General features: G+C 38.9%; 1 protein-coding gene across 1 annotated transcript; it reads left to right on the top strand.

Moving 5' to 3' along the window:
* The first annotated feature begins 950 nt into the window (after positions 1-950).
* Positions 951-26116, top strand: DYNC1LI1 (dynein cytoplasmic 1 light intermediate chain 1). The gene is made up of 13 exons (XM_066320275.1): positions 951-1200; positions 1492-1565; positions 12413-12529; positions 14045-14275; positions 17457-17626; positions 18783-18876; positions 20505-20640; positions 21022-21133; positions 22516-22575; positions 22704-22748; positions 23290-23410; positions 23576-23734; positions 25894-26116. Exons 1-13 carry the CDS (start codon positions 1031-1033, stop codon positions 26004-26006), a joined length of 1602 nt encoding a protein of 533 aa, XP_066176372.1. The 5' UTR covers positions 951-1030; the 3' UTR covers positions 26007-26116.
* Positions 26117-26793: the final 677 nt, after the last annotated feature.

Below are 26793 nucleotides of genomic sequence, written 5' to 3'. Positions count from 1 at the left end.
AGATACCTCCGATTCAGCACATGGCTACCGTCCTTTCACTTACTTTATACCCGAAACACCTGAAAGAAATACACTTTCATCAATGGTGACCTACATGTTAGAACAGCTGATCCCTACTAAGACAATAAACACATGAAAGAAACATCTGTATTTTGGTTTGCAAAGCAACAGAGAGCCATTGAGAGAAACATAGGGCTAAGAAAAGCAGATTTTTTTTCCTGTTTCAAAATACTACTTAAAATCAGTGCTTTCTGGGAAAAATAAAATCAACACAGCAGCAAGAAAAATAGAAATACAAACTGCTGGCACACTTAAGTCACTAATACAGCCAATACTTTTCCAAATACCCAGAGGGTCTGGGAACGTGTATCCTTTGTTTAAAGGAGAGGACACAAGGAAATCCCCTGCGTTATTTTTTCCCTGAATTCCCCTTGAGGGACAAAACTCACCTATTGAACTTTTATAGAATTTACCGCCATTCTCGTGTTACCCTAGGAAACATACAAAGAGAGGCTTGGTACACTTGCTTGCTTCTTCTGGAACTTCTGGCCAAAGTGGAGCTGTTAAAATGAGGGCGACGTGATCCAGCTTTTCCGAATTCTCAAGCGATGCTCGTGAGAGAAGAGCAAATAACGAGGCTCCTCTTGAGGAGGAGCACCATGTCCTCCCCAAAAGACGCATCTTGCCCCTGAGCCGCACTTACTTCTCTTGGACGCGAGGTGCTTCCTGCAGGGCTGGGGCTGCCTGGGGAGGCAGCGGCACAGGGCAGCCCGGTGCCCACGGCAACACCTCGCACGGGGCAGCAGCGCTGGGGGCCGCCGAGCCCAGGGCCGCGGTGCCCAGGGCCGGCCGCGGGACGCGCCTGAGGGACGCGCCTGAGGGAGAGGCCGGAGCGCCGCGGCCCCGCCCCGGCCCCGCCCCCGCCCCTCCCAACATCCGGGTCCCCGCCGGCGCCGCGGCGCCGCCGCCCGCTCCGCGTCCCGGGGAGGCGGCGGGGCAGGGGAGGGAGGAGGAGGCAGCAGCAGCGAAGATGGCGGCGGCGGTGGGGAGAGCCGGCTCCTTCGGCTCCTCTTCTTCTTCCGGGCTCGGATCGGCTGCCAGCTTTTCCTCTGCTTCCTCCGCCGCTTCTACGGCCACGGCCAACAACAACAACGCGGAGCTGCGAGCGGGCGGCGATGAGGACGATGGGCAGAACCTGTGGTGAGTGCCCGCCCCGCCCCGCGGACCCGGGCGCCCTGGCCGCCGCCCTCGGGGCGCCTCGCTGCCCTGCGGGGGGCGAGGGGAAGGGGCTGGATAACCCCCCGCCCCCGCTGGCGCTCAGCGCTTCACAGTCACTGAGCTGGGGGGGCACCTCCCCTTGGCGGTGGCAGCTCCTGCCCTGCCCCCGCCCCTCATGCCGTAGCCCCCCCCCCCCATGCCCAGGGGATGGCGAGGGTGGGGACCGGGGGAAGCGGGAGACCCTTCCTAAGCGCTGTCGTCTCTCCGCGCCAGGTCCTGCATCCTCAGCGAGGTGTCCACGCGCTCCCGCTCTAAGCTGCCTTCGGGAAAGAACGTCCTTCTGCTGGGTGAGGAAAGCATCCTGATCCCTCTGCCTTCCCCTCCGCACACTGACTGAGGAAAGCATCCCGATCCTTCTCCCGTCCCCGCCCCACACAGGCTGGCCCCTGAGCCCTCTCTGGGGCGCCTGCAGCTTCCCTTGTTTAGCGCCCCAAGGGAAGCGGGGGGCGATGGGTGGCAAGGCACTGTCTTAACCCTCCCGCTTCCTCCCTTGCACGGCTTTGCTTCATTTTGGAGATTGTCCACAGATGCTTTCGATGCGCCCCTCATCGTAGGTACCTCGCCATGATAGCCTCGCTGTCCTTCCCCCGCCCCGGCTCCATGGGCGGAGGTGGCTCGGACGGGGGCTGTCATTGTCCCTCTCCCCCGTGAGCATTGCCTTCGGGGGCCGTGCGGCTCCCGAGCCGTCCCCGGCCGGAGCCGGCCGTGCCGCCTGCGGTGTGTCATGCGGACACAAAAACCGCTTCCGTGGCCCGGGCGGCATCAATGACGGCGCTGCCTGCGGGCCGGAGGGCGGTGCGGGCTCTGCCCTGCCCACTCGCACCCAGCGTGGCGGCACCGGCGGCTGCGCTGCCGCCCCGGCATCTCCACCCAGGGCCTTAGTCCGGCCTGGCCCTCGGCAAGGTGAGAGGTACGGAAGGGGACTTTGATAGGGCGGTAATGAGACACCCAGCTGCAGTTCATGAAGGAAAATGATACGTCAAAATTAAAAGCTTCATGGAAGAGAGAGAGAAATGGATGCTTTCAAGTGTATGTGTATGAGTAATTATTAGTATTATTAGTGTCGTGTGGGTTTTTTTTTTTCTTTTGTTTTCCTGAAAGACTATTAAATGCTATGCGTAGTAGACAACATAATGAGTCCAAGTGTATGAATTTGTAACTAGATGCTTCTTCCACTCCTATTTCCAACCTCCGTGTTCCCAGAAAGACACATGTTAATATTTGGAAACAGGGTTAAAACTCAGTAAAGATATTCTTGCAGACTCTGTACACACTGTGATTCTGCGTAGTCTTGTGGCTTATGTTCTCTTGAGGTTTTTCGAGTTAGGCTTTTTTTTTTTTTTCCCTCTATAATCCCAAAGCAATCACTGTGATCCTTTTCTTCCTGTTTTGATAAGCTGAGTGGTTACTTAAAACTGACTGAGAAAGAGAAGGATGTTATGGATGTGCAAGGATGATAGCCTGGTCTTCTGAATCTCTTACAAGACTTACTACCCTTTAATTTGTTGCTTTGTATGTTATGTAATTAAGTAGGATATTGAGATTGGAAGTTGCAGTGATATTAAACAAAGGAAATATTTCATAATTCAGCTTGTTATGTGGCACTTTGAATTTAAATTGGATGATTGGTCTTGCTGAAGTTGGAAGATTCTTCTTCAGGCTGTGATCCTTGTCAAGAAGATTACACTGTTTGTTTTTCCTCTCTCTTCATAGGCAGGTAATCCTTAGTGCTCAGTAACTGGAGACTGCTTCCTTCAGAGCTAGAAAGGATATCACTGATTGTTTCCAAATACTCATTTAGTTTGTGCTGTACAACCTGTTTATATAAATTTTCTTTCTTACCATTTATGTAGAGCTTATAGAATGACTTAATGTAATACCTTCTTTCATTTATTTGACTGATACATGTTTTTTGGAAAATGTACAGATTTATAGAAGAAATTCTAATTCTTGCTTAAAAATTGTGTTTTCTGGAAGGCCTTGATCCAACAGGGGGTAAAAAACCCCAAATTTGGAATGTATTTAGGAAAAAGAATATCAGATCTGAGGACTGGGCAGTGAGGACCTTTGCCATATTTTTCATGAGAATAACTAATCTTTGTTGCTCACTTGCAAGTCACGATGCTGCTCCTGAAGCACACTGGCACAGGAAAAGGAGAGGTCCTATGTATTCTGTATTGGGCAGACTCAGTTTGTGAAGTTCTGTCTGTTTGGATTCTTCAGCTGTGTTTACAGTTTCTCTGTTATCAAACATTTCCTCTATGTTCAAGCTTTGTTCCTTTAGATAGTTTTGTACTAACTTTTCTTACTAATACAGAGCATTTGGTGGCATGATTATTTTCAGTTCTTTATACTTTCAGTACTTTTAAGCAAAAGGTGTAACACTAACCAGCATCTTGATGGTTTTCAGTCAGTTTGTGGCAGGTGAATATTTACTGTATAAACAGTAATATTGGTCAAAACTTGCCAGATAAAATACGGTTTATTGTAACAAATGAGCGCTTATTTTCAGTACAAACTGCATTAAAAAAAATCCCTTAAACCTCCAACATCTCACGGCTCCACCCTGAAAAACCAACTGGAAAAACCCACCATGTAGTGTTCTTTTGTTTTCTAGGACAGGTTTTCTAATTTGCCTACAGCATTTTTATTTTTCAAACAGTGCATATAGTTGTGTCCTTAGTTGTTCTGGGAACCTGTTCTGTGTCTGGCATGGTAATTCTGCTATTTCAGTATTTATTTTTAGCTGTGTTAACATGTCATTTTTAAGAACCTGGAAAGCAGTTGGAGTTATCTAACTAAAGGAGGCTTGAATGCCAAATGTTAATCTCTGGATGTGGCACATAGTTTTGTGAAGTGAAGGTCAGCAAATAATGTTGCTTATCACTTGCTCAAAATCAGTCCAAAATTAATTGACTTACAGTTTTACTTCTTCAAAGTTGTTTCACTTGCAGTTATTTTTTCAATAACTATTTTTCTTTAAAGTTTAAACTGTGATTGGCACCATATTTGGTGTGAAAGCTTCTCATATTTCTGTTCTTGTATGAACAAATAATAAAAGTGCAAGCTTTTCTAAACTTTACTGTAAGTCCCTTATGCTCTGATTTTTAGATAGTTTTGTCAGTGACCATAGCTACCTTGTTTAGCAAACTATACCAGCAGAAAATGTAAAATGTCCATGCTTTCTTAAAGAAATTGAGTGCCCTCATTGCTGTTTCTAGCTGCCTTTTGCAGATAGCAGTGTGTTTTTGTTGCTCTTGCTTCATTTTTTTCTCTTTTTTCTTCTTCTCCTGGACTGTCCATTGCTCACTTGTGTAATAAAGGTAGTTGATCACAGGAGATGGTTTTTGTGATGAGAAAACTGATGCTTATAACTGGGAGCTCTTGTGTTCATTCCCTTTCTGATGTATCAGCGAGGTAGAGGGGAGCAGCTGACAACTCACCATTGCAAATTATGGGTGGAAGTCATAGTGCTGTGGAATGTGTGAAGGCTTGGATTCAGAGCCGTGAACTAATAATTTATCCAATAAACTGCTGCATGCATTCAAGCAGTAACGTTCAAAGTCATTCCAGGATGCACCAGAACACAGGCTCCCAGCTGGCAAGTGAATTGAATAGTTGTTTTTTATCTGGCTTTGTGTTTCATACATTCCTCTGTCTCTGAAGCACAGTATATTCTTTGCCTACAATTTTAACAATGTCAAACCATCCAGTGACATTGGTGTGCCTGACTCTCTGTGTATGTATTGCACAATTATCCTTGTAGTGAATTACTAGTGGGCTTGGATTTTTTATGCATTTTACTCAACTTGATGATAAAAGCTTTGAGTTTAATGGGCAGTGAGAGTTCAACTGCCTCGTGTCCATGTTTTTTCTTTACCTCAAGACATTTCACTTTCCAGGGCTAGGCCTGTTTGTTCGAATCTTGGAGCTCTGCTCCTATCCAGTGGCTGTAGGGATGCTTGGAAAGAAGCACAATCCACAGCTAATTTACAGGCGCACTTTTCTGTGTGTGCATGTACCATTTTCTGCAATAATAGCCATTCCCAGTATATCTTCAAGAGCAGGTTTAGCTTGCTGCTTTCTTCCAGTGGACCCATGGAATATGAAGAACCTGAAAATTAAGTTTTGATACAGCAAATTTTCGTGAGGGTATAAAATTTATACTTAACACTATAAAAATCAGGTTTTCTTTTGTTTTTTTTTTTTTTCCTTTTCAAAAAGCTGACAGCTTCATTGTTATCATTGAACGTTGAAACTGATAAAATACTGCTTGTTCACACTGTCCATATTATTAATCTCAAATATTTTAAATTTCCTAGTACTGCAGAAGTTAACTCACAGGGTTCCTTTTTGTCCTTTCCTTGCAACTAATTCACCTTCTGCAGGCAATGAAAGCCTTGCTAATGTAGTCAAATTGTGTTTAGGTCAGCAGAGTTATGCTTCTAAAGTGTCAATTGTTTTGATGGCGCATTGACCTAGATAAAATTCTAATTGCTTGTTTTGTAGCTACATTTTTTTAGAATTAAGTAGTACTTCTTTGTTCCTCCTATAATACCCTTCCAAAAATCCAGAATTACAAGAGTGGTGTGTAGTAGAAGTCGCTTAAAACAGCATGGGAAGTTCTGAAATTCTTGAATTGCATTTGTTTTAGTTTGTCTCCTCGGTGTCAGAGATGCTGCTGGTTACTGGATCTATCTCAGAAATAGCTCCAAAGGTGAAGAACAGTGAAAAGAATTGTGTTGCTGTGTTCTCCAGGCAGGTTAGTGGCAGGAGTACCAATAAAGGTGTCCCATAGATAGTAACATGAGATTATTCTAGTTTGGTAGTGAACCTGGATAAAATACAGGTTCATAAATTCCTGCTATGTTAAAGGAGAAGGACTGAGTTAGGAATGGCTGCTGTTCATAGTCACTGTAGAATTCTCTACAATATTTGCCCTCCTCTGGCTGTGGGTGTCTCCAAGCACAGGTAACACCGTTACTGCTGTACCTGTTTTCACAGTCAAGCCATGTATCCTTGTGGTGCAGGACATGGCCAAAGAATTGCTGGGAGAGTTGTCTGCAGTCTGCTTTCTGTCATGGTGAAAGGCTGAAGTGCAGTTAAGGTGCTCCTCAGGAAAATTATTTAACTTTTCAGTGCCACAAATCAAGTACCAAGTGAATCATATGTGAGGGGAAAGACTTATCTGGCAGAGTAAAATAAACTTGGAGACAATCTTTATTCAATGGGCAAATGAAAATTTAGTGACAATTTCAGTGACTTGTTATGGCCTACTTATTGTGAAATTCCATGTTGGTTTGAGAGATTGTAGAGAAGACTCTCATCAGCATAATGAATTTTGTTCTTTAATTCTCTGAAAGCAAACTAAATATGGCTTACTCTCTTTATTTTGGTCTTGTTCTGTAAAAGGCATTCTTCAATTAGTATAGAATGTGTAAACAAGCCTCTTTCACTAATATGCAGCTGTAGAAAAGGCAGTAATTAACTTGTGACAAGTATTTTATCTTGAAAATGGCAATAGTGCACATGTGTTTGGTTCTAGTAGGAAGATCATGATGTCTCTACACCACTGTGTCAGGATTCATGCATTCCACATGGTGTGGAACAGAGATTGCTCTGGGTTTCTGGGAAGGCATCTTAGCCCCATTTGTTAACTCATGTTTAGACTTGATGGCTTTTTTCTATCATATTTAAGCAATAAAGATCTGTTCTATTAATAAAAATATTCAATATTTTATGCTACAGATATGGCATGTTCTGAATTTTTCTACCCAGAAGCTATGTTTTGCATTGTAAAAAGTATAAAACTGATTCACACAAGTATGCTTGGGGTGTGCAGAAGATGTTAATTGGGACCATTACTTCTGGTTTTGTTTGGCCTTGTTCGAACATGCCTTTTTTAGAGATGAGTTGTACAATTCCCATATCAAGCTGAATTTTAATTCATGGGTTTAAAATGCAAACAAAAAACTTCCTTGAAGGAGCACTGGGATTATAGACTACAAACAAGTAAGGCATCCAGGGTTTTTCAAAGAGCTGTTGAAAAAAAAAATCACAATCCTGGATTGAAGAGGGGCAGGCTACCAATACTGATGACACAAAAGAAATGTTCACTTTTTGTTTCTTTGCCTTGATGTATATTAAACACACTGGACACTTTACAATGGAGAAGCAGTTTAAACAGACAAAGCTCATGTCTGTCCTGGAGATAACACATTGATTGCTCTTCCATGTACAGATTTCTGTGGCAAGTAAGAAATACCTTGTTATAGGACTGGTGAAATTTTACTTCTATTTTCATTTGCTAAACTGAAAGAAATATTTGAGTAGTTAATAGTAATAGTTTGAAATAGTATGAGTAGTTAATATTTTGAATTTGAAAATGTTAATTGAAAGTTTGAAGAAGTTCTGTAACAGAGAGCCTAAGTCCTCTCTAATGCAATAGTTTATGGCTGAACCCTTGGTGCAGCAGGACGTAGATCAGTGCCTGTTTGCCTGCACCCACAGAAAGGAGACTGATTCACCTCATTGCCCACTATTCCTGTCTGGGGGGGACCATGCTGTTCAGTTCTGTATTGTGGCAGAACATTTACTGACACTTGATTTTCTGCTCACTAAACATGCTGTTTGCCTGGAGTAGTGAGAAGGGAGGAGGCTGGGAAGGGTTTCTATTGCTACAGTTTCCTGTATGTTCGGGGGCAGCAGCAAGAAGGATGTTTTCAAAATCTGTTTTGTGAACAGAGTAGCACCTTGGACAGAGGAGCTTTCACAACCCCAAACTGGAGCTCATCAGAGGAATGAAGTAGTAGCAGTAGCAATGCAGCAGTGTTTGTTTAGTTGAGTATAAGACTTTCCATTTTGTTAACAAGACAGTGAAATGCTGTGCCTAAGCAGTTTGGTTTGGCTTTGTTCCAAATGCTTCCTAGCCTGACTTTTGTGCAAAATTAAATCTGTTGTTTTTCTTTTACTTGTATTCAGCTTTTGTGCATGGCACTGCTTGTTAGAAACATCACTTCTGTTCCCTCACTATTGTATTAACGTGTGAGTGCAGTTTGGTATAATGGAGAATTCTTGTTCTTTAGTGTGTACTTTAATATTTGTTCTTTAGTATTTACTTTAGTATTTACATAACTTCTTATGTTATTTGCAAAAGAAGGATGCAAAATCTGCCTGATTTTTATTCTACCTTGAAATGCTATATCAAAAATACTATGTCAGAAATGCTTTGCTCTGTGAGCTTATTTATGGAAGTCAGTTGTTAATTTAATTATCCCACACTTTAAAATAAAAAGCAGCTATGGGATTTTCCAAAATTCTGAAATGAAGTGGAAGATGATGGTAATTATACTTGAAGGTGCATAAGGCTCTGTTTTTTATATTGCTTTAGTAGCACTTAAAAAAAAAAATCTCTTTTATTATATTAATATGCAGTGATGTTTGAGCCTAGGGAGTATGAAATTTTCCTGTTGTCTGAAACTAAGCAGCATTACTTTTTCATATACTTTAGAGATATCCAGAGACAAACAAAAAAAGGTAAATATGTTAAATGTCTTAAGGTTTGTAATTTCAAAAGCCATATATGAGTATATACGTATTGTGATTGACATGTTTTCTAAACATATATACTTCTATATATGTCCCAGGTAGCAGTTAATCTCAATTATATTAGTATGTTGTGCATTATCAATCAAACCTCCAACAGCTAATAGACTTTAATTTCCTCACATATATTTCCCTTTCCTCTGAGGCAGAGAGAAGATTCTGTACATAGTAAAGGCATTACAATAAAATGTTTGAGTTTCAAGAAGTCTTAAAAGTTAGCACTTAGAGTTAATTTGATAACAAGATTTCTAAAAACTACCTAGGAGTTTTAGCTAAACACTGTTTTAAGACTTTCTGTTTTGATATTTCTGCTGAAGAATAGCTACAAAGCAAAAATCTGCTGCTGCTCTTTCCTAGCATAACTCAGTATATTCAACGTGTGTTGACTTTTTGAGTGTTTTTTACTGAAGACTAGGTTGAGAAAAAATAATGACAAGGATACAAATACATTTGCAGCTGTTATGATTTCAAAAGGTGTATGCAACATACTATGCATAGAAAGTAGAAGCAGATGAAACCTCAAGTCTTAGCATGTTGGGTTTCACTACTGTGGGGTTGGACTAGCTGACCTTTGAAGGTCCTTTCCAACCCAAACTATTCTGTTATGATTCTGTGTTCCCTTGGCCAAGACAGTTATCCTTTCCTTGCCTTTATGATCAATTGTTTGGGCAAGTAGGAGGAAGTCCTTGTGTCATAAATGATAGTCCTGTTTTTACTTCCTCACAGCTTTTAGGAGAATACTGACTCTAATTTAGCTTAAAGATGTCAAGAACTCTGGGTCTCCTATGGGGTAGGGCACATTTGGCTAGGCACCTATTTTGTACCCTTGCAAGTGGGTCATCCTGTTCATAAACTAGTTGGTTTATATATTATTAACTTCAGACTTCACTGATGCATCATTCTGGCTTTCCCTCATGAAAAATGAGTGCTGCTGTCTTCATGCAGTAACTTGTACAGCGCTGTTATGTGTGTCAGTGATCCACCTGCCTGATCCTGATGTTTTGAAATGGGTGAATATTTGCTAAGGACAAGATAATTGACAGGCTTCCTCATGGAACAGATTAAATTCAAATAGTTCTGTGATGGAAGGCTGAAATTACTGCTGTGTGTGCATGTGTCCAGAGGTACTCATTTTACATCAAATCAATTTGTCTTGTACTGTACTGGTAAAACTTTTTTTACTGTAGAAGGGAAAATAAAATTCTAGTTCTTACTTTCCCATAAGGTATTAATTTAACAGTATTGAACTCCTATTCATTTTAGGCCTTTGGAAATACGGGGTTGGAGAGGAAATGACAAAACACAGAGCCATGTCAAGTAAGGGACTTGTGGGAAGTATATTTCAAGTTTGCCTATATTGCTTGGGATGAGCACTTTGCAACAATAGTTGTCTGGATATTAGCATCTGAATAAGTATGTTTTAGTTTAGACTGTTTAGGTCTAATTTTTATCAAGTGCAGAACTTTTTACAACCAGAGGTGTTTTTTAGATTTGTTGCAGCTGCTTTAAGAACTGGTAGAAACACACTGGAGATAGTAAAGTTTCCCAAATTCAAGCAAGATTTCAAGTTGAAATCTTCACTGTCATCTGTGTGAATCCAACTCTAGTATGCAAAAGAACTTAGCTGGAAGTTAACTATTCTGAGAAATTCAGAAAGCTCTTAAGTGCAACCCTTCATTAAAAGGAATAACAAATTTTGATTTGTCTTACCTGTTGAGCCTTCTGCTGGCACGCATTAATTGAAGCTGCCAATTCAGAAAGGTAAAATAGCACAATGAATCATACAGACATTGTTGCAGAAGTTAAAGCAGCTTCATAACATGTCAGAGCAGCAGCTAATAAATCTTCTCAGTTATTTGTAGATGACAATTTTAAGAAGCTTGGATAAGTAGAGGTGAGGGCAGAGGTGGAATTGTAATTCATCTATGATGCTGAACTCTTCACTTCTTCATCAGAATTATTTAAAAGATAATTCTTACAAGAGGTAAAGCTTTATGTATGACTAGAAAATAGCACTGCTTTCCAATGGTTATTTAAACCAGCTGTAATTGTTTGCTCGAGTAATCTTGATTTAATAGAGGAGCTCACAAATGAACCCTCTAACTGTGGAAAAATTAAAGGGATACAACTTAATTTTTTATTAAACTTGTCTATACTTAACTAGACTTCAAGCTTTAATTTTGGTCTTATTTCTCTCTCTCTCTTTCTCAAAATATATTTCATTTAAAATACATTCATTCTACTGAGTAAACCCCCCCGGCACCTTAGAGTAAGCAGTCTTACATTTTCCAGTGTTAGTGAAATATGAAAATAAAGCCATCCTCTAAATTGAAGACTTTGTGTGGCAATCTTGAGGATGATATGTTAAGCGAATTCAGAATCAGTCTATCAAAGTATGGTATCTCTGTTCTTTACAGTGGTTTTAGCTATAGTGTTTTTAATGTAGCCATAGGACATCTGTAAGTTCATGGTCAGTTCTCTTTAAAGGGAGAATGCCATTATGTTTAGCAGTGAAAATTACTGCCCTTGAACTTTTGTCTTTGTTATGTGTTTAAAAGCAAGTGTTTAGACTCTCCCTCTATAGGAGAGACTTGGGAAATGTTCTGTTTGACACAAAATTGATAAAGTGCTTCTTAGGGAACTGGGATTAACCTTAATTTTATAAGCTGGGAGTGAGTTTCAAGAATTTTGTAAATGTCTGTGGCATGCTCATCATTCTGCAAATTAGAGAAAAAAAAAACTGGCAAACCTCTGCTTTGTGTCAAAATTCAGCTTGATTACTTTTTTGAACTGGAAAGCATGCATATGAAGTTTTCCAACTCTGAGACCTATGACTACAAATGAAGTTTTTCAAGAAGGGTCTCTGGCAGTAGTTGAGGTATTTACATTGTGCATATGCTGTAAGGTTCAGTGGTTATCCAAGCTCCTTTTGGAGGGGAGAGAATAGGAGTGAAAGGATCTGGATTGCAGGCTTGTCCCTGTGCTATCCAAATATACAAACATGTATTGTAAGGCAGTGGGCTTACTATTTGCCACTTCTTTTTAGGGTTTCTTGGGACCTGTAACAGAGAAAATATTCAAAGAAACCAATTCATAAAAGCTGAGGTAACAGATTTGCCTTATTCAGTGTGCTGTTTGAAATGAGAGAGTTCTGAACTATAAGAGCAGCTTACTGTGAATTAAACTCTACTTTAGAAAAACTTGGTTACTACTTTGATTGTAGTTGAAAGACTGAAATTGTTGGAGGTATTTAACTACTCCTTAGCTTATCTTTTAAAAGATGGGTGTAAGAGCCTATTTCAGGTAGTATAGTTGGAGGCATAATTGCATTTATCAATAGGTAGAAATAATATTTGAAGCAGAAACATGCACTTAGAACAGATGGATGATTTGGGCAAAACCTACTGTGTTTCAAAACTCCAATGAGCTCAGCCACCCTGTTAGGATATGCTTTTCTTCTTGCCCCAGGTGGTTTTTAATATGTAACTGTGATTAAAGACTGAGTGGTATCTTACTTCTGTCTCTCCAGGTGAAGATGGAGCAGGTAAAACTAGCTTAATAGGAAAAATTCAAGGAATAGAGGAGTACAAAAAAGGAAGAGGAATGGAGTATTTGTATTTAAATGTGCATGATGAAGACCGAGATGGTGAGTCTATATTTGTAACAATATCTTAAACCAGTTTGAAAGCAATGGTTCGGTAGTGTGATATTTGAAATGACAGTAGGATGTTTTTCTGTCTTTATAGTATGCAGGAATCCAGCTTATGCCAGAAGTGATTTGTATCATGAGGAAGTTTGTCTGTGTAATTTCTTTGGTAGATAACAGGAATGACCACTTAAGTGGTAGAGGAGGAGAGGAACCTGTCAAAAGAAAAAGCTAAAAAAAAAACAGACCAGGGAAGCAGACTTAGCTGCAATATTCTGAATAGATGTGTGTTCCTCAGGCCTAGAGGAGAAGGTGCCCAGGCTTCTATTTAATTTCCATTCAATTGCTGTCTTCCATTTCAATTGCTGTGGCAAGTATCCTGAACCTACAGAGAAACCTTTGTCTTGCTGGCGCACAGTCTGCAAGACGACTGTCATGGACTGGTGGGTACAGTTGTGCACAATGCTAAAGGAGATGTAAAAAACAAACATGAAAACCAAAAACTTGGGTGAAGGTATGGCTAGAAAGGAAAAAGTGTGTTTAAGGTCCTGTTTAATATCCCAGTACCCGGAGTTACGGAATGTGAAAAAGGATATACTGGCAGCTTTTGGAGAAAAATTGGAACTCTTGTGAGTACTATTAAAAAATCCCAAACATGTTGAAGGAGAACTAGAATGAATTGGCCTTTTTTTTTTTTTTCCTCTGAAATCGCCTGTTTTCCTGATATTCATGTCTGAGTATTGATCTCAAAGATGGCTTGGAACCAGATTTAAGAAGATTGGGAGTTTGCTTTAAATGTTTTCCTCTGAACTTCTGTAACAAGTAGTAAAAATTTACCTGAAAGGAATTGCAATTAAATTAAGCCAACTAATTTTGAATCAACATCTCTTCTTTTACTGCACAAGTGTTTGTGAATTTGAAGTATTGTGATATTTTTGGGAGGAAAAACAGTTGAATGGTCTATTTGTATGGTGATTGTCCTTTTGCAAATTGAAAGAGTAAACTGTCTGTTAAGTTAAACTCAATCATTTAAAACTTAGAGATCTTCAGGTTTTTGAGTGTCTGAGGTACATTCTATAACCTAAGAGTTATCCAAGCATGTCAAATGGAGTTTTGAAGGGGAGATGGCCGTCCTTGAGAGCTGGAAAACAGCTGCAGAAAGATGACTGAGTTCACACAATTTTCTCTTCGAAGTTGCATCTTGAAGAAAATGTTTTCCTACTCAAAAATGGTGAACAACTATTTTGGGAATATTGAATGCTTTCTCTGGATCCTCCCTTTCAGATAACGTATTTAAGATCTTCAGTTATCAGCCATTAAATATCAAGTTTGAAAGCAGAGGAACTTGTCTTCCCACAAGCTGCAGTTTGCTGTGTAATTATGCATGTTCAATGGACTGATAAAACATCATCTGCTTTCTTCCTTGTATTTTACATGTCCAAAGAACATTCAATAGCCATTATGCAGGTGTGTGTTTCAAGTAAATCTCATTAAATGTTTTTCCTTTTTTTGTAGACCAAACAAGATGTAATGTATGGATTTTGGATGGTGACCTGTATCACAAAGGTCTTCTTAAATTTGCAATGGAGGCAAGCTCTCTAAAGGACACTCTAGTTATGTTGGTAGTAGATATGTCTAGACCTTGGACTGCACTGGATTCTTTACAAAAATGGGCAAGTGTTGTAAGAGAACATATTGACAAGTTAAAAATTCCTCCTGAAGAAATGAAAGAAATGGAGCAAAAGTGTGAGTATTCTGCAAATGCATGGGAATATATTAAATTATTAATGAAACGTGCTTAATGCTTTCTGCACCATTTAATCTCTCCATTGCAGTCTTTTTCATTCTTTGGAAGTGTTATTTAAAGTTAGAACTTTCCAAGCAAGTCTAGCTTTAGATAAGTCTCAAGTAGCTATGTGAACAAAACTAGTACTTCTTTCTAACAGAATAACAATGTAGGGGGAAAAAAACTTTCAGAATGAACACAGCTGAAATTTCAGTCTTGATTTTTCTGTGTTTTTCTAGATAAGATTCATCAAGCAAAAAAAAAAAATTCTAAGCATTCAATTTTTCATTTGTTTGTTTAAAGGCAGATCACTATATGGGCTTCTTAACTGTTCCTGGAGTTAGCCAGTTAGAGAATCTGGGATCTGTTCTGTGCCTACCAAAAGTATAAATTTCGAAAGGATTCACGGCAGCATGGCCCTTTCCACTTGAAGAGTTTTATTGTAATTATTATTGATGTTTAACAGAGCTATGTGTTTGTTGCTCTGTGTGCGTATCTTGTCTTTTTAGTTTTAAACATGCAGAACACAAAGGTTTTGCAGAGTTTCTTAAACTGGCTGACTGAGCTCACATTGTAACTCCATATTACTTTTGAGCAATCCTTTGCACTTCCCTTAGGGTAGTAGAATTTGAGTCTTTCCCATTCATCTCTCAGTGAATTACTACAAGGAAGAGATTTGAGAAAGCTGTGTGTTGAGATCAAATGGCACGATTAAACCTTCTTTTTATGTCTGAAGTTGCACTCTAACTGGCACATTCTTAAGCAATGAGCCCTTATGCTAATTTAGAAATGCAGGTTGTAGCTGTGCTGTGATGAAGTGGAATGTAAGGTGACAGTTGTAGATACTCTGGAATGAGGTATGGGGAATATTAGTTGTTTTGTTTGTCCCTTTAAGAGAGAGATTCTTCTAAGGGAAGTATCGTCCTTGAGAATCCTGTCTTCCACAAGAAGTTGTTTAGGTGGGAGGAGCTGAGCGCTCTTGGATGTGTTTTTTGGTTTGGTTTTGGATGTCAGTGCATGTGTATTAAACATCCCCTCAAACACTTTCAGGATAGGATTTTGTTGGATGAAAGTATGGATATAGTACCTAGGTTATCAAAAGTGTATAGCTGATAGTTTTGCTTCTTTACAGACCAAGTGAACAGAATAGACAAACTACAAAATCCAGAAAATGTAAGCAATTAAATGAGTCAAGAAAAACATGCTACTCCATTTAGTTTTGCCTGTTTTGCTTTTCTATCATCTGGTCTAATTGTTACAGATGTAGGTTGTCTGAACATTGGGTATAACAGAGGCCCTGGACACAATCCAGATGTGACTGGAAGTTGGTTTTTGTTTTGATCCTGTTGTGAAGTGACTTCATGCATTGCTAGGTGGGCAGGAGCTTGATACTGCCAAAAGGAGGAGGGAACATTGCTTCCCTGACTTTTGGCTATGAGATCCCACTGGATTCTTGTGTCAGGCTCAGTGCTCCTGAGAGCTGATTTAACTTGCTACCAGGACTGAAATCCTGTGTGTAGTTTTCTGGAGGCATGCTGCTGTGTTTGTCTTCAGTTCTAGCAGCTGAACTCCACTCAAAGACAGACCCTGCAAGGACTAGAACCGGTATAGAAAGGCATTTGGGGATACATAGCAGCTGTGTGTGAAGGGTTGAAATAGCTCTTCCTCTTCACTGAATTAATCTGTGTTTCATGAAACTGTGTTTCTAAGGAAGACCTGAGATAGTATTCCACAGTTTTGGAGCTGTGATACACTAAATTAATCCTCGTTTCTACTGCTTCCCCAGCTTACATAAAGATTAGTATGTTATGATCACACATTGGGAATTTTAGAAATCCACTGGAGGATTTATGCAATTATGCCAGGACAGGACACTATACAGGAAAGACACTGTAGAGTGAATGGCATCTTGTGGTGAGAACTCTGGGTTTCAGATACATTCAGTTAATCTCAGAAGCTCTTCAGGCCAGACTTGAATTGGCAGCATTCCCTGAATTAGAGCCTGGGTTGACAGTTTGAGATGATAATCTGTGCATGTGCTTTTTGTTATTGTGAACTCCAAGATCTATAGAAAAATTGAAAATCTTGACCTAATATAATTTTTCCTCTAGGGTGCTGAAATACTTCTTGCTCTGTTAATTGCACAGATGCTTTTCTGGATATGAACTTGGAGGGCTTCAGTCAGTTTAGTGACGGTAGCAGAGGCTTAACACAGGAGTGAGGATGTTCTGGTGTAGTTCTCTGCCCCTGTGCATGATGCAGCTGAGCTGCCTTGCTGCCTGACTTCTTGTGCTGAGTCAGGATGTGCTACTCATGGAATAGTAGGCAGTGATTTGGTTTGGTAGAGCCTTGTTTCTGCTGTGTGGAACAGGACATGTGATGCGAAAAATACAGACATTTTATGCCTCACAAGGCATCCCTGACTGCAGGAATAGTAAGTGACTGTGTAATTAGAGGCTTGGGCGTGTGCAGCAGAACATGACAAGGACTTACAACAAGAATTAGGAAAAAAGAAAGCATGTAACTTAGCCTGCTTGCTACATTTTAATGTAATCTCTGATAATTTTAAAGCATACTAGATGTTTCATATGCTATTAATTATTTATAAAGCCAGTTTAAACTAGTGATTATGTATTCTATTATTTTTTTGTTTTTTCTACTGTTGAGTCACTGTACAGAGAGTGTAGACAAAGGGTCTGTAGGTAAAACCTGGTGTACAGTAGCAGCTGAGCAGTTTGTGTGAGGCTTAATTCTGTTTATTCTGACAAACTGTTCCATGAACTTTGCCAAGAAGAATGGAAGGAAACTTACATCCTTTGGGAAGCAAATCAAACAGTAATCCCTACTACCAATTGCCTAGTGGTTTCACAATGTTAAAAAAAAGATTTCATGTTGTCCTTATGAGCAGTTTTATGTGACTGTGTTCTTCTGGCTGCTGATCGAGCAGATCTCAGACTTGCTAGTTCTCCCTTGTGCTGCACAGAGCCAACAGCTAGCCAGAACTAGGCGCATGCTCCGGTTTTTCAACACCAAGATGCAGAAATACTATAAAATCAACAGTGCTAGAGATCAATGGCAGTGGAAATCATTGTTGCAATAATAAAGCAGCTGATGTTTTAATGTAACTTTTTTTACTTTCAGTGGTAAGAGACTTCCAGGAGTATATAGAACCAGGCGAGGATTTTCCAGCTTCTCCACAGAGAAGAAATACTTCATTACAGGAAGACAAAGATGACAGTGTGATTTTACCCCTGGGTGCAGATACACTAACATGTAACTTAGGCATTCCTGTAGTAGTAGTTTGTACAAAGGTTTGTTTCACATTTTAGGTTTTTTGCATATTTTATTGAAGTAACTCTGTCAATTGTGGATTGGGGTGGGAAGCACATGGTTGTTAAGTTATTCTGAATACCTCACTTAAGAACCCTTTAAAAGTGTTTAATATTGAAGGTTGGTTATCTTCTGGAACCCATAATTTAATGTTATTTTGGAGTTAGCTTTCCTTTAGTTCTACCAGTTTTCAAGGAATTGAGAAATATCTCAGACCTCGTTTTGCTCACAGAAATGAGCTACTCAATTAGCAACTAGAATTCCCCTTGCTTTTCACACTCCTCCATATTCTTAAAGTAGTGTTTTTTTTAATATTTCTGATATTTTTCAGAAGATTAACTTTTTGAGAGTTGTAGTTAGTGAAGTGCTGCACTTTTAACTTTTCTCAGTTCTTAGGGGGTCTGTGTGATCTGTTTTGGTTTCTGTTAGATATGTAACCATGTTAAAGAAAACAATGGTGTGGTTCTCCTGTGGCTATTTTTAATCTGGTTTTGTTGTTTTTTTTTCCCCCGGCTCCTCAGTTCTCATTGGCATTAAGCATACTGCTTCTGCAGCCTCTGCTGGCCCCCAGGGAAGGCATAAACCTTTTGATGCATATGCTGTTCCTTCTCTGGAAGGCTAACCCTCTCATTTAAACAGCATTTTTTTTCCCACCTGCTAGTTTCCTTCTATTCTTTTCTCCACCCCCACACCTTTTTTCTTTCTCTGCTTCCATATTCCTTGCTTTTGCCTCCCTTTGCAAAGAGCTAGTTAGTAACTGGATTAAAAACACTGTCTTTTAATGCCACAGTGTGTGAAAAAACATTGGGTAAAAAATGGTGATATCATTTAGTGGTAAGTTTTCAACAGAGATTTTGAGTGGGGAGTGCATTGGAGTGGGGAGGGAGAGGGAATAAAAAGTTCCAGTCACTTGAATTCTCAAGTTATGCTGACTCCAGTACATGTGCATCCAGTTACATTAAAACCAAAAGGTTCAATTTGTTCAATTTCTAAACTACCTTAGCAGGTTTTTGTTTTCCTCTGCACTGCCCCACCCCACTCCATCTCCCTTTCCCCTTGTGAACTGGATGTGTAGCAGCACTGCTATTTTAGCAGATGACTGAAAGCAGTATATTAATTTTGTGTTTATTTTGACAGTGTGATGCCATCAGTGTTCTGGAAAAAGAGCATGACTACAGAGATGAACACTTCGACTTCATCCAGTCACACATCAGACGGTTTTGCTTACAATGTATCCTTTAACACATCATAAAGATGATATAATAACTCAATTCAGTGTTTATATTAATTATGACAAGCTTAAAAGAATATTTGTGTCTGTACCAAAGTAGGATGCAACTCCTTTACTGTAGCTTGCAGTCTGCTTCAGTTACCCCTATGGGCAACATTAAATTAATTTTTTTTGTTTTCTTGTATCTTTTTTTTTTTTTTAACAGAGCTACATGAGGTTCTACCATGTCCCCTTACCATGAATTTCCTTATTGCCTCCATTTCCATATTTAGGAAATCAGTTCTCAGAACAGCACATCTTAGCTGACAAGCTCCCTAAAATAACAAGATAATTCATTTAAGTATGATCTTGCTCCAGATGCACATGAGGTGTGTTACTCATTTTGTCCCAAATATGCAGTCTCCTCCACGGTCAGTAATTTCACAGGATGAGACTGGGGGGAAGGAAAGAAGTGTGGATTGCTGTAGGCAAGGTCCACTGACTTCCCTTGTATTGGTACAGAGACAAAGCATAGAAGCTGTTGCTGTGCTATTATTATTTTTAAACTTAATTTTTTTTAAGAAATGTATAACATACTGTCTAGTGTTGTTTACTCAGATAGACATGCAGATTTTAGACATCTAGATTTTAGATGCCAGTAACATGCCTACATTGTGTCATCATTTGTGCTGTGGTAAAGAAGTTTAAATGCTGTTGGAGGGACAGCAGGTGACAGATGGAAAAATTAGTTCAGGACCCAGAGACCTCAGTTGAAATGGCACTTCCTTCAAAGGGCTTCCAAGACCTAATTTTTCAAAATGGAATTATGTAGTAACTCCTGTGTGTGGCAGAAGAAAATAAAATAGTAGGGATTAGCCTCCATGATTGCATATGCCATGTACAAATTCAAATTATTTTCTAAATTTCACAGAATAGGAATCAGACCCCATTATATAACTTTCTGCTAGGATTTGAATTGCAGGCATGTAGAAATAAATTAGGGAATTTGTTATTTTTATAATCCCAAAGAAAAAATTACTCTTTTATTAATCCTGTGCATAAAATGTGTTGATACTGAACCATGCTAGAATACTAAGCACTCTCTTGGTCTTTTAGTAACTGATATATAGTAAACTCATTTGCCTTCCTTTCCTTTAAAAGCAGATCACTGTATAATGTAAGTTTGTTCCCCTAATTAAAAAAACCCAGATGGGAAAGTGGAAGATCTTTGGCACTTTTGAAGCTGCTAGTGTTAGTGCTGCAGTGATTGCAGGGTGGGATAATGAGAAGATATAAGGATATGGCATGAAAATTTTTGTTCATTAAAATCAGAAGTCTGTTTTAAAGGCGTTGTAGTGAAACCATTGGTACTGGGGGGTTTTGAAAGCAAGAAGAGCCTTTACTTCACTTGAAAATCAATAGCTGAGTTGGCCTAAAACAAGTGCAGAAAAAAAAGAAAGATCGATTTAAATTACTTAATAGCTTATTTCAGAATGAAATGTTTGAAGTTATTTGACCTGTTTTGCTTTGGTTTTGTGTTCCCTTTCAAAATTCTACAAAGTAGCTGACCCTTTTTTCGATAGTTTAAAGGTTACTTTAGTTTCTCTTACTAGCCACTAAACTAAGTTTTCTTTAACATGTTTATTCAGATGGGGCAGCACTTATTTACACTTCAGTAAAAGAAAACAAAAACATTGATTTAGTGTATAAATATATAGTCCAGAAGTTGTACGGATTTCCTTTCAATGTTCCAGCTGTTGTTGTGGAAAAAGATGCTGTATTTATGTAAGTTATCTGCACTATTATGTGTGTGTGAGACTACAAAATCTATCTGTGCAATGCTGTAAAGCAGCATTTAGAGCCTTTTTAGGTTTATGCTTTTTAAAGTTCCATGTAACATTCTCATGAGTTGGAATTTGGTGAGTGCCAGTGGGTGAGATTACACACACTCACTGCTCCAAGGGGGAATGTTAAGGCCAGAGATTTTCCTCCTCTCTGTTATGGTGAACCAATCTCTACCTAATTGGACTGATCAATAACTAGCTTGCATGGGAGAATGGGCACTGTGACAGCTTTCCTGGCTCCCAGTTGTGTGCAGTTCAGGAGTGCATGCAAGAATAGCCTGAAGTAGCAATAAAATTTTAAGCCAAATAATCCTTTCTCTAGTCCTGCAGGTTGGGATAATGACAAGAAGATAGGAATATTGCATGAGAACTTCCAGACACTAAAAGCAGATGACAATTTTGAAGATATCATAACAAAACCACCAGTCAGAAAGGTACACTGAGATTCCTTTGCATTTAACTGCTCTACTATTTATTTGCTTCTCATTTTTTTTCTCTTTCATTGAGACTATGCTTCCAGCTTACCAAAAGCGTGATATAACATGGGGGGAGAATGCTGTTCTTATTTTGTTCTTAAAGTTGCTCTTTAGTTCACAAAAATATCATTACGTGGTTGTGTTCTGTACAGCTCTTCTTCAGCTTACACCTTTTTTTCTGCCACTGTTACATTGCTGAAGACTACAAATACATTTGTTTTGCTTTTAAGACATATTTAGTATTGAAAAGCTTGAATATGATTTACCTATTTCTCAGGTTGAGTTGCTTTTTAAAGAACATTTCATTTTGCTCTGAGTTGTTTATAACTTCATAATGCTTTCTGTTTCTTTGGAATATTTAAAATAAGAAGGCTTGAGACAGTGTAAAATCAAAAATAAATGTGCAAACAGCTTCTACATATATTCAGTAGAAGTATTTTCCCTTGTACTATCTAATGAAATCCATTGGCAGAATGACTTGTCAACATATATGAGGTTGTTGAACAAAATGCCTGCAGCAGTGGACTCCCATGCACTCAGAGGTTCTTGAAGGCAAATATTTCTGTGGCTTTTTTCTGACAAAGCTAAGATTTTGTGACTGATCTGATTTTCAAGTGGGAATTATTTCAGTGGAGAAAACAAAAACTATGTCCCTTCTGAAATCTTTAGGGAAAATATCAGGACATGTTAAATAGGTACACAAGGAAAATATAACTGAGAGTGTTTCGTTGTGCATGCTTATAAACTTCAGGCCTGGATTATAAACTTTGATACTGATATTTGCCATGCTTGCTTGGGCAAAATTTTTCATGAGCTTATCTGGAAGGAGAGTGCTTGTAGTTTGATGCACAGAACTGGGACCTGAGATGTCTGTGTCCTGTACCAGTGAACACAGATGAAGAATCATGTGTGCTGTAGTTAGCTATAAAGTAATACTGAGTTTAGGCTTCAGTTAATTTACAGAGACATGGGATGATGCAGAGTGTGTGCACCCATGAATGTTTCTTACTGACACCCCTGAATGTGCCTTGTGACCATTTACTTGATTGATTTTTACTGAACAATTAAATGAACTTTTTAGTGGATCTTTCTACAAATGTATCTTCAGTTTTATGCCTGACAGGTCAAAGGAGTTAATGAAATTGTATTTCACTTCTGATGAACTTGGACTAAATGGAATCATGAGGCAGCAGTCTTAAATATGAAAAACGTGATACGCAGCATAGTATTTTATACATGTACTTCATTATTGAATGTTTTGGTCATATTCACCAGCAGATAAAAAAGAAAATACCTTTCTTTCTTTTGGTCAAATTTTTGCTCATGTTTTTGTATTGCAGTTTGTTCATGAAAAAGAAATTGTAGCAGAGGATGATCAAGTGTTTCTTATGAAGCAGCAGGTAATTTTTTGTCCATAAAACAAGCAACAAGGGTTTCATTTTAACAACATTCTCAATACAAAATTTGGGGCTGTATTCTTAGTTACTGTAATAGCTAACACTTAATGTGTATGTTTGGTTTTTTGCAGTCACAGTTGGCAAAACAACCACCTACTGCTGCAGGAAGGCCAGTGGTTAGTAACAAAAATTTTAAATATCATCACATGAATATCATTAACTTTTATATATTTAGAGGGTTGTTTTTTATCTGCACTGTCAAACATTGTTTGATCTAATTGTTTTAAACTACACAGTATTTAAAGACTCGTAGTGCTCTAAAATTATGAGACTCCACAATATGTCACGACAGCTTGTATTGACAGCAAGGGCTAAAGGTCTGGCTTGCTTTTTTGTATGTTAGAATGCATTTATGGTCAGAGGCACTGCTGAATAACAGATGGATTTTCAGGTTTCTCATGGGGATGAAATTAAAAACGTCTCTTGTGCATTACTTACGCTAAAGTTAATAGTTTTAACCATGTTCTACGAGTGTGAAAAAAACTTGTACACAATCAACAAAATCTAATTCTGTGTCAGTTCAGTTGCATGAGATACTACATTTAAAATACAATAGCTTAGGAGCTGTGCAAAATAACAAAATGCTTCATTTAATCTATCCTTACACTTAGGGTTTGTTGGTTTGTTTTGGTTTGTTTTTTTTTTTTTTTTAAATAGGATGCCTCACCAAGAGTTCCTGGTGGATCTCCTAGGACACCAAATAGATCTGTAACATCGAATGTTGCCAGTGTTACACCTATCCCCACTGGGTCAAAAAAGATTGATCCCAATATGAAAGGTACCTTTTCTTATGAGGGCACAAATGCAGCTGGAGAAGTAAAATAATTGCTTTGCCTGCTTGCTTTAATGTGCTTATTTAAATTTGTTGACACACTAAATCAGTATTTACTTAAAAAATCTGTGTTGGTTTTGTGTTGTGGTTTTTCTTTCCTTCTCCTTGTAGCTGGAGCTACATCTGAAGGAGTCCTGGCTAACTTCTTCAATAGTCTCCTGAGCAAGAAAACTGGTTCTCCTGGTGGCCCTGGTGGTGTTGGGGGCAGTCCAGGAGGAGGTGGCACTGGAGGTGCTGGCAGCAACTTACCACCATCAGCAAAAAAGTCAGGTATGATTAATGACAGGAGATCAGCTCAACCTAAATTGAGTGATGGATTGTTCCTGTTAGTATAGTTTATCAGAAGTATGAACACTATTTAACTGAATGTTTCATATATATATAAGCATATATATAGGTTTAAAGGCATAAATATATTTATGCTTTTATATTCTATGTGGCTTTTTGCTTTTGTTTTCACAGCAGTTTAGTATTGCCTTTTTGTGGCTTTCAGAGGAGCAAAGAAAAAAATCTGAATGTAGTTGTTTAAGCATGAGTTGTGTCTACATGAGTTCCTAATTTTTTCCCTTTGTTTCCACCATCCCAATGAAATGGCTTATGCCATAAGCCTCTTCTGGTCTTATTTAAATAGGTTAGGACTGTATTTCAAGTTGATTCTTTTTGACAATACTGTCAGTATTAAGATAGCTTTAAATTTTCTTTCACTAGTGTTCTAGCTCTGATGTGATGAGCACTTTGAGTTTGGTGACAGCCTGTAAAAATACTTCATGTTTTCTTTTGACAGCTGTTTATATATGAGGCGATGAATGATTACTATTAATCTAGAAATGTTTAATAGTGACTGGGCTAAAGCTAGATGCAGGACTATCCTGGTGTTTCTTGCTATTCCAATTTAAAATGTTTTGTGTTACTGAAGAGCATGTGTACACAGACACCCTCCCTCCCTGCTTCCCCAGAGGTTAATAATGCTGCACTTAGGGGAGTGTGCTGGTATTTCATCGGTATTTCACACTTTCCCACTAATATTTTGTGTAGATTAACCCTGATTTTTTTTTCACCTGTGCACGCTTCCCTTTTCTAAGTGCAAAACTCAGCTGGCTAAGCAAAGTTTGAGTGCTTCCTAATGTGCTGTAGGCAAAGTCAGCAGTGCCAGTTTGAACAACATATGGAGATTGTTCAAACAAATGCAGCTGATGCAATATGAGGCACAGAGAGCACCCACTGAAAAATCCTGTGGGGAGTGGCTGGCAGCAGGTTTGGATGATGCCAAGCAAACAGAGGCAGCACTCCAGAAAAGTGTTCTGTCTGGGGCTGTGGCAAAAACTTCAAGGACAGAATTTAATTATTAAGGAGCAAAACAGTTCTGAGAAATTCCTTGCTATGCAACAAATTGAAGGGTTAGGGTTATAGCCAGTTTAACATCAGAAAGGACTATGTTTTCAAGGAATTACCATAAATACTAATAAATTTGGCTTAGATGTGGCCTCTTCACCTTCCTCAGCGTTTGCTGCCTTGTATTTAGTGATATCTGTGGCACTCACGTTTCAAACCTGAAAACTGTCTGTTAAGACAGTAGTTTGGGATTTGAGAATTACCTCTTCCTCAGCAGCTTTGGGAAATTCCTCTGCTTATTAGTTGGAACATTAGCTGCTTTGATTCTAACACAGTGTTTTCTTTTGTTAAATTATTTGAAAGGCAACCAAGTATATCTGGCCAAAATGACCTTTATGGATAGTTCCTGTTAACTTGCATTTTCAGAAGGGATGCTGGGACACTGCTACAACTGCATGTGTGTCAGAACATTCTTTACAGGTGCTATGCATACTTGTCATAAGCGTTGGAGTCCTAATACTGCACTGCCTTTTCCCATATTGTCTCCTCCATCCTTGCTGTAGAACATAATGGGATAAAAATCTAGTCTGAGGAGCAGGAATTAAAAGTGTGGGGGCATATGGTGTGTTTTGAGCTTGAATTAGGTTAGAGTGTGGCTGCACAAATGTTTCTGCCATTCCAAGTTAGGGAGGAGATCAGTGGGTGAGGAGAGAAAGGGATTTGCCATCTGCAGGTCTGTGTGCACCCATGAGCAGTGGTGTCAGGTTTATGCTGACCAAGTACACAAAAATTGACTTTGCTGGGCTTGCTGAAACCCTTGATTTTCACACTCAGCATTATTTCATATACAAATTACGCAGAAAATTGTGTAGAAATAGTCATAACTGCTAGTTTTAATAGTCTTCTGTATTTTATACTTTAAAGATATGACTTTATCTTTACTGTTTCCTTTCCATTTCTTTTGGGTTTTGACTTTTATGCCTTAATTTTGCACCCAAAGCGTGCAGTAATAATTATTAGGATTTGTCTGATTTGAGAATTGAAGGTACCATAAGCTTTTCATAAACATGACTGAATGATACACATTTATTTTGTAGGTCAGAAGCCAGTTTTAACAGATGTTCAGGCAGAACTGGACAGAATTTCACGAAAACCTGAAATGGTCTCTCCTACATCATCTACATCTCCCACAGAAGGTGAAGCATCTTGAAGACACCAAATAAAACAAATTGTTCAGTTTTCTGGGATAATTCAAACTTGCCTCTGCCTCTTCCTTCAGTGACTGGAACTAAAGAACTGAAATATCTTTCAGAACACAAACCATTGATGTCTGTCTTTCTTTTATATGTGTTGCCCAACTTTACAAAAGGGAGCTGTACAGCTGGAAAACAGTTATCACATTGTGTAGGAGCACTGCTCACAGTGCAAAAACAGTAAATTCATTTTTTTCTGGGTTTTGTTGAAAAGTCAGTGTAATTCTGTAAAATTGCAATATGTCCACTTAAGTGATAGGGGTTGCTTAGAGCAGGGAAACTGATTCACACCACAGGCACTTAATTTATATTAATTTCCCAATCTGTTAGGTAAGTTTAATACTATCTTAAATAGATTAACCTCTACGTGAGAGAACTACTGCTAGTTTTTGAAAGAGAAAAATAATTGCACAGATCTGTAATAGCAACAAACTCCAGTTATACACTTCATTGGGAATATGGTTTTTAAAAAAAAATCTGTTTCATCTCCACTGAAATTTACACTGCATTCAAAGACCCATGCAAAAATTCATTCCAGGTATAAGACTAAATTAATGGCCAGGGTTTTTTTGTTGTTGTTTTTTCCTCTTTGATTAATTGCAGACACTGAATAAAAGATATGTAAAGAAAAAGCAGAGGTTAAATGTACAGAATATCAGTATCCAGATTTGTCTATATATATATGGCTCAGCCTTAATGTCCCCCACTCTGTTTCCCACACTACTTATGGTTTAAAATTGGTCG

Source organism: Sylvia atricapilla, chromosome 1 (genome assembly GCF_009819655.1).
Source record: "Sylvia atricapilla isolate bSylAtr1 chromosome 1, bSylAtr1.pri, whole genome shotgun sequence".
NCBI classification, from domain to species: domain Eukaryota; kingdom Metazoa; phylum Chordata; class Aves; order Passeriformes; family Sylviidae; genus Sylvia; species Sylvia atricapilla.
This window is presented reverse-complemented; position numbering and strand designations above follow the sequence as displayed.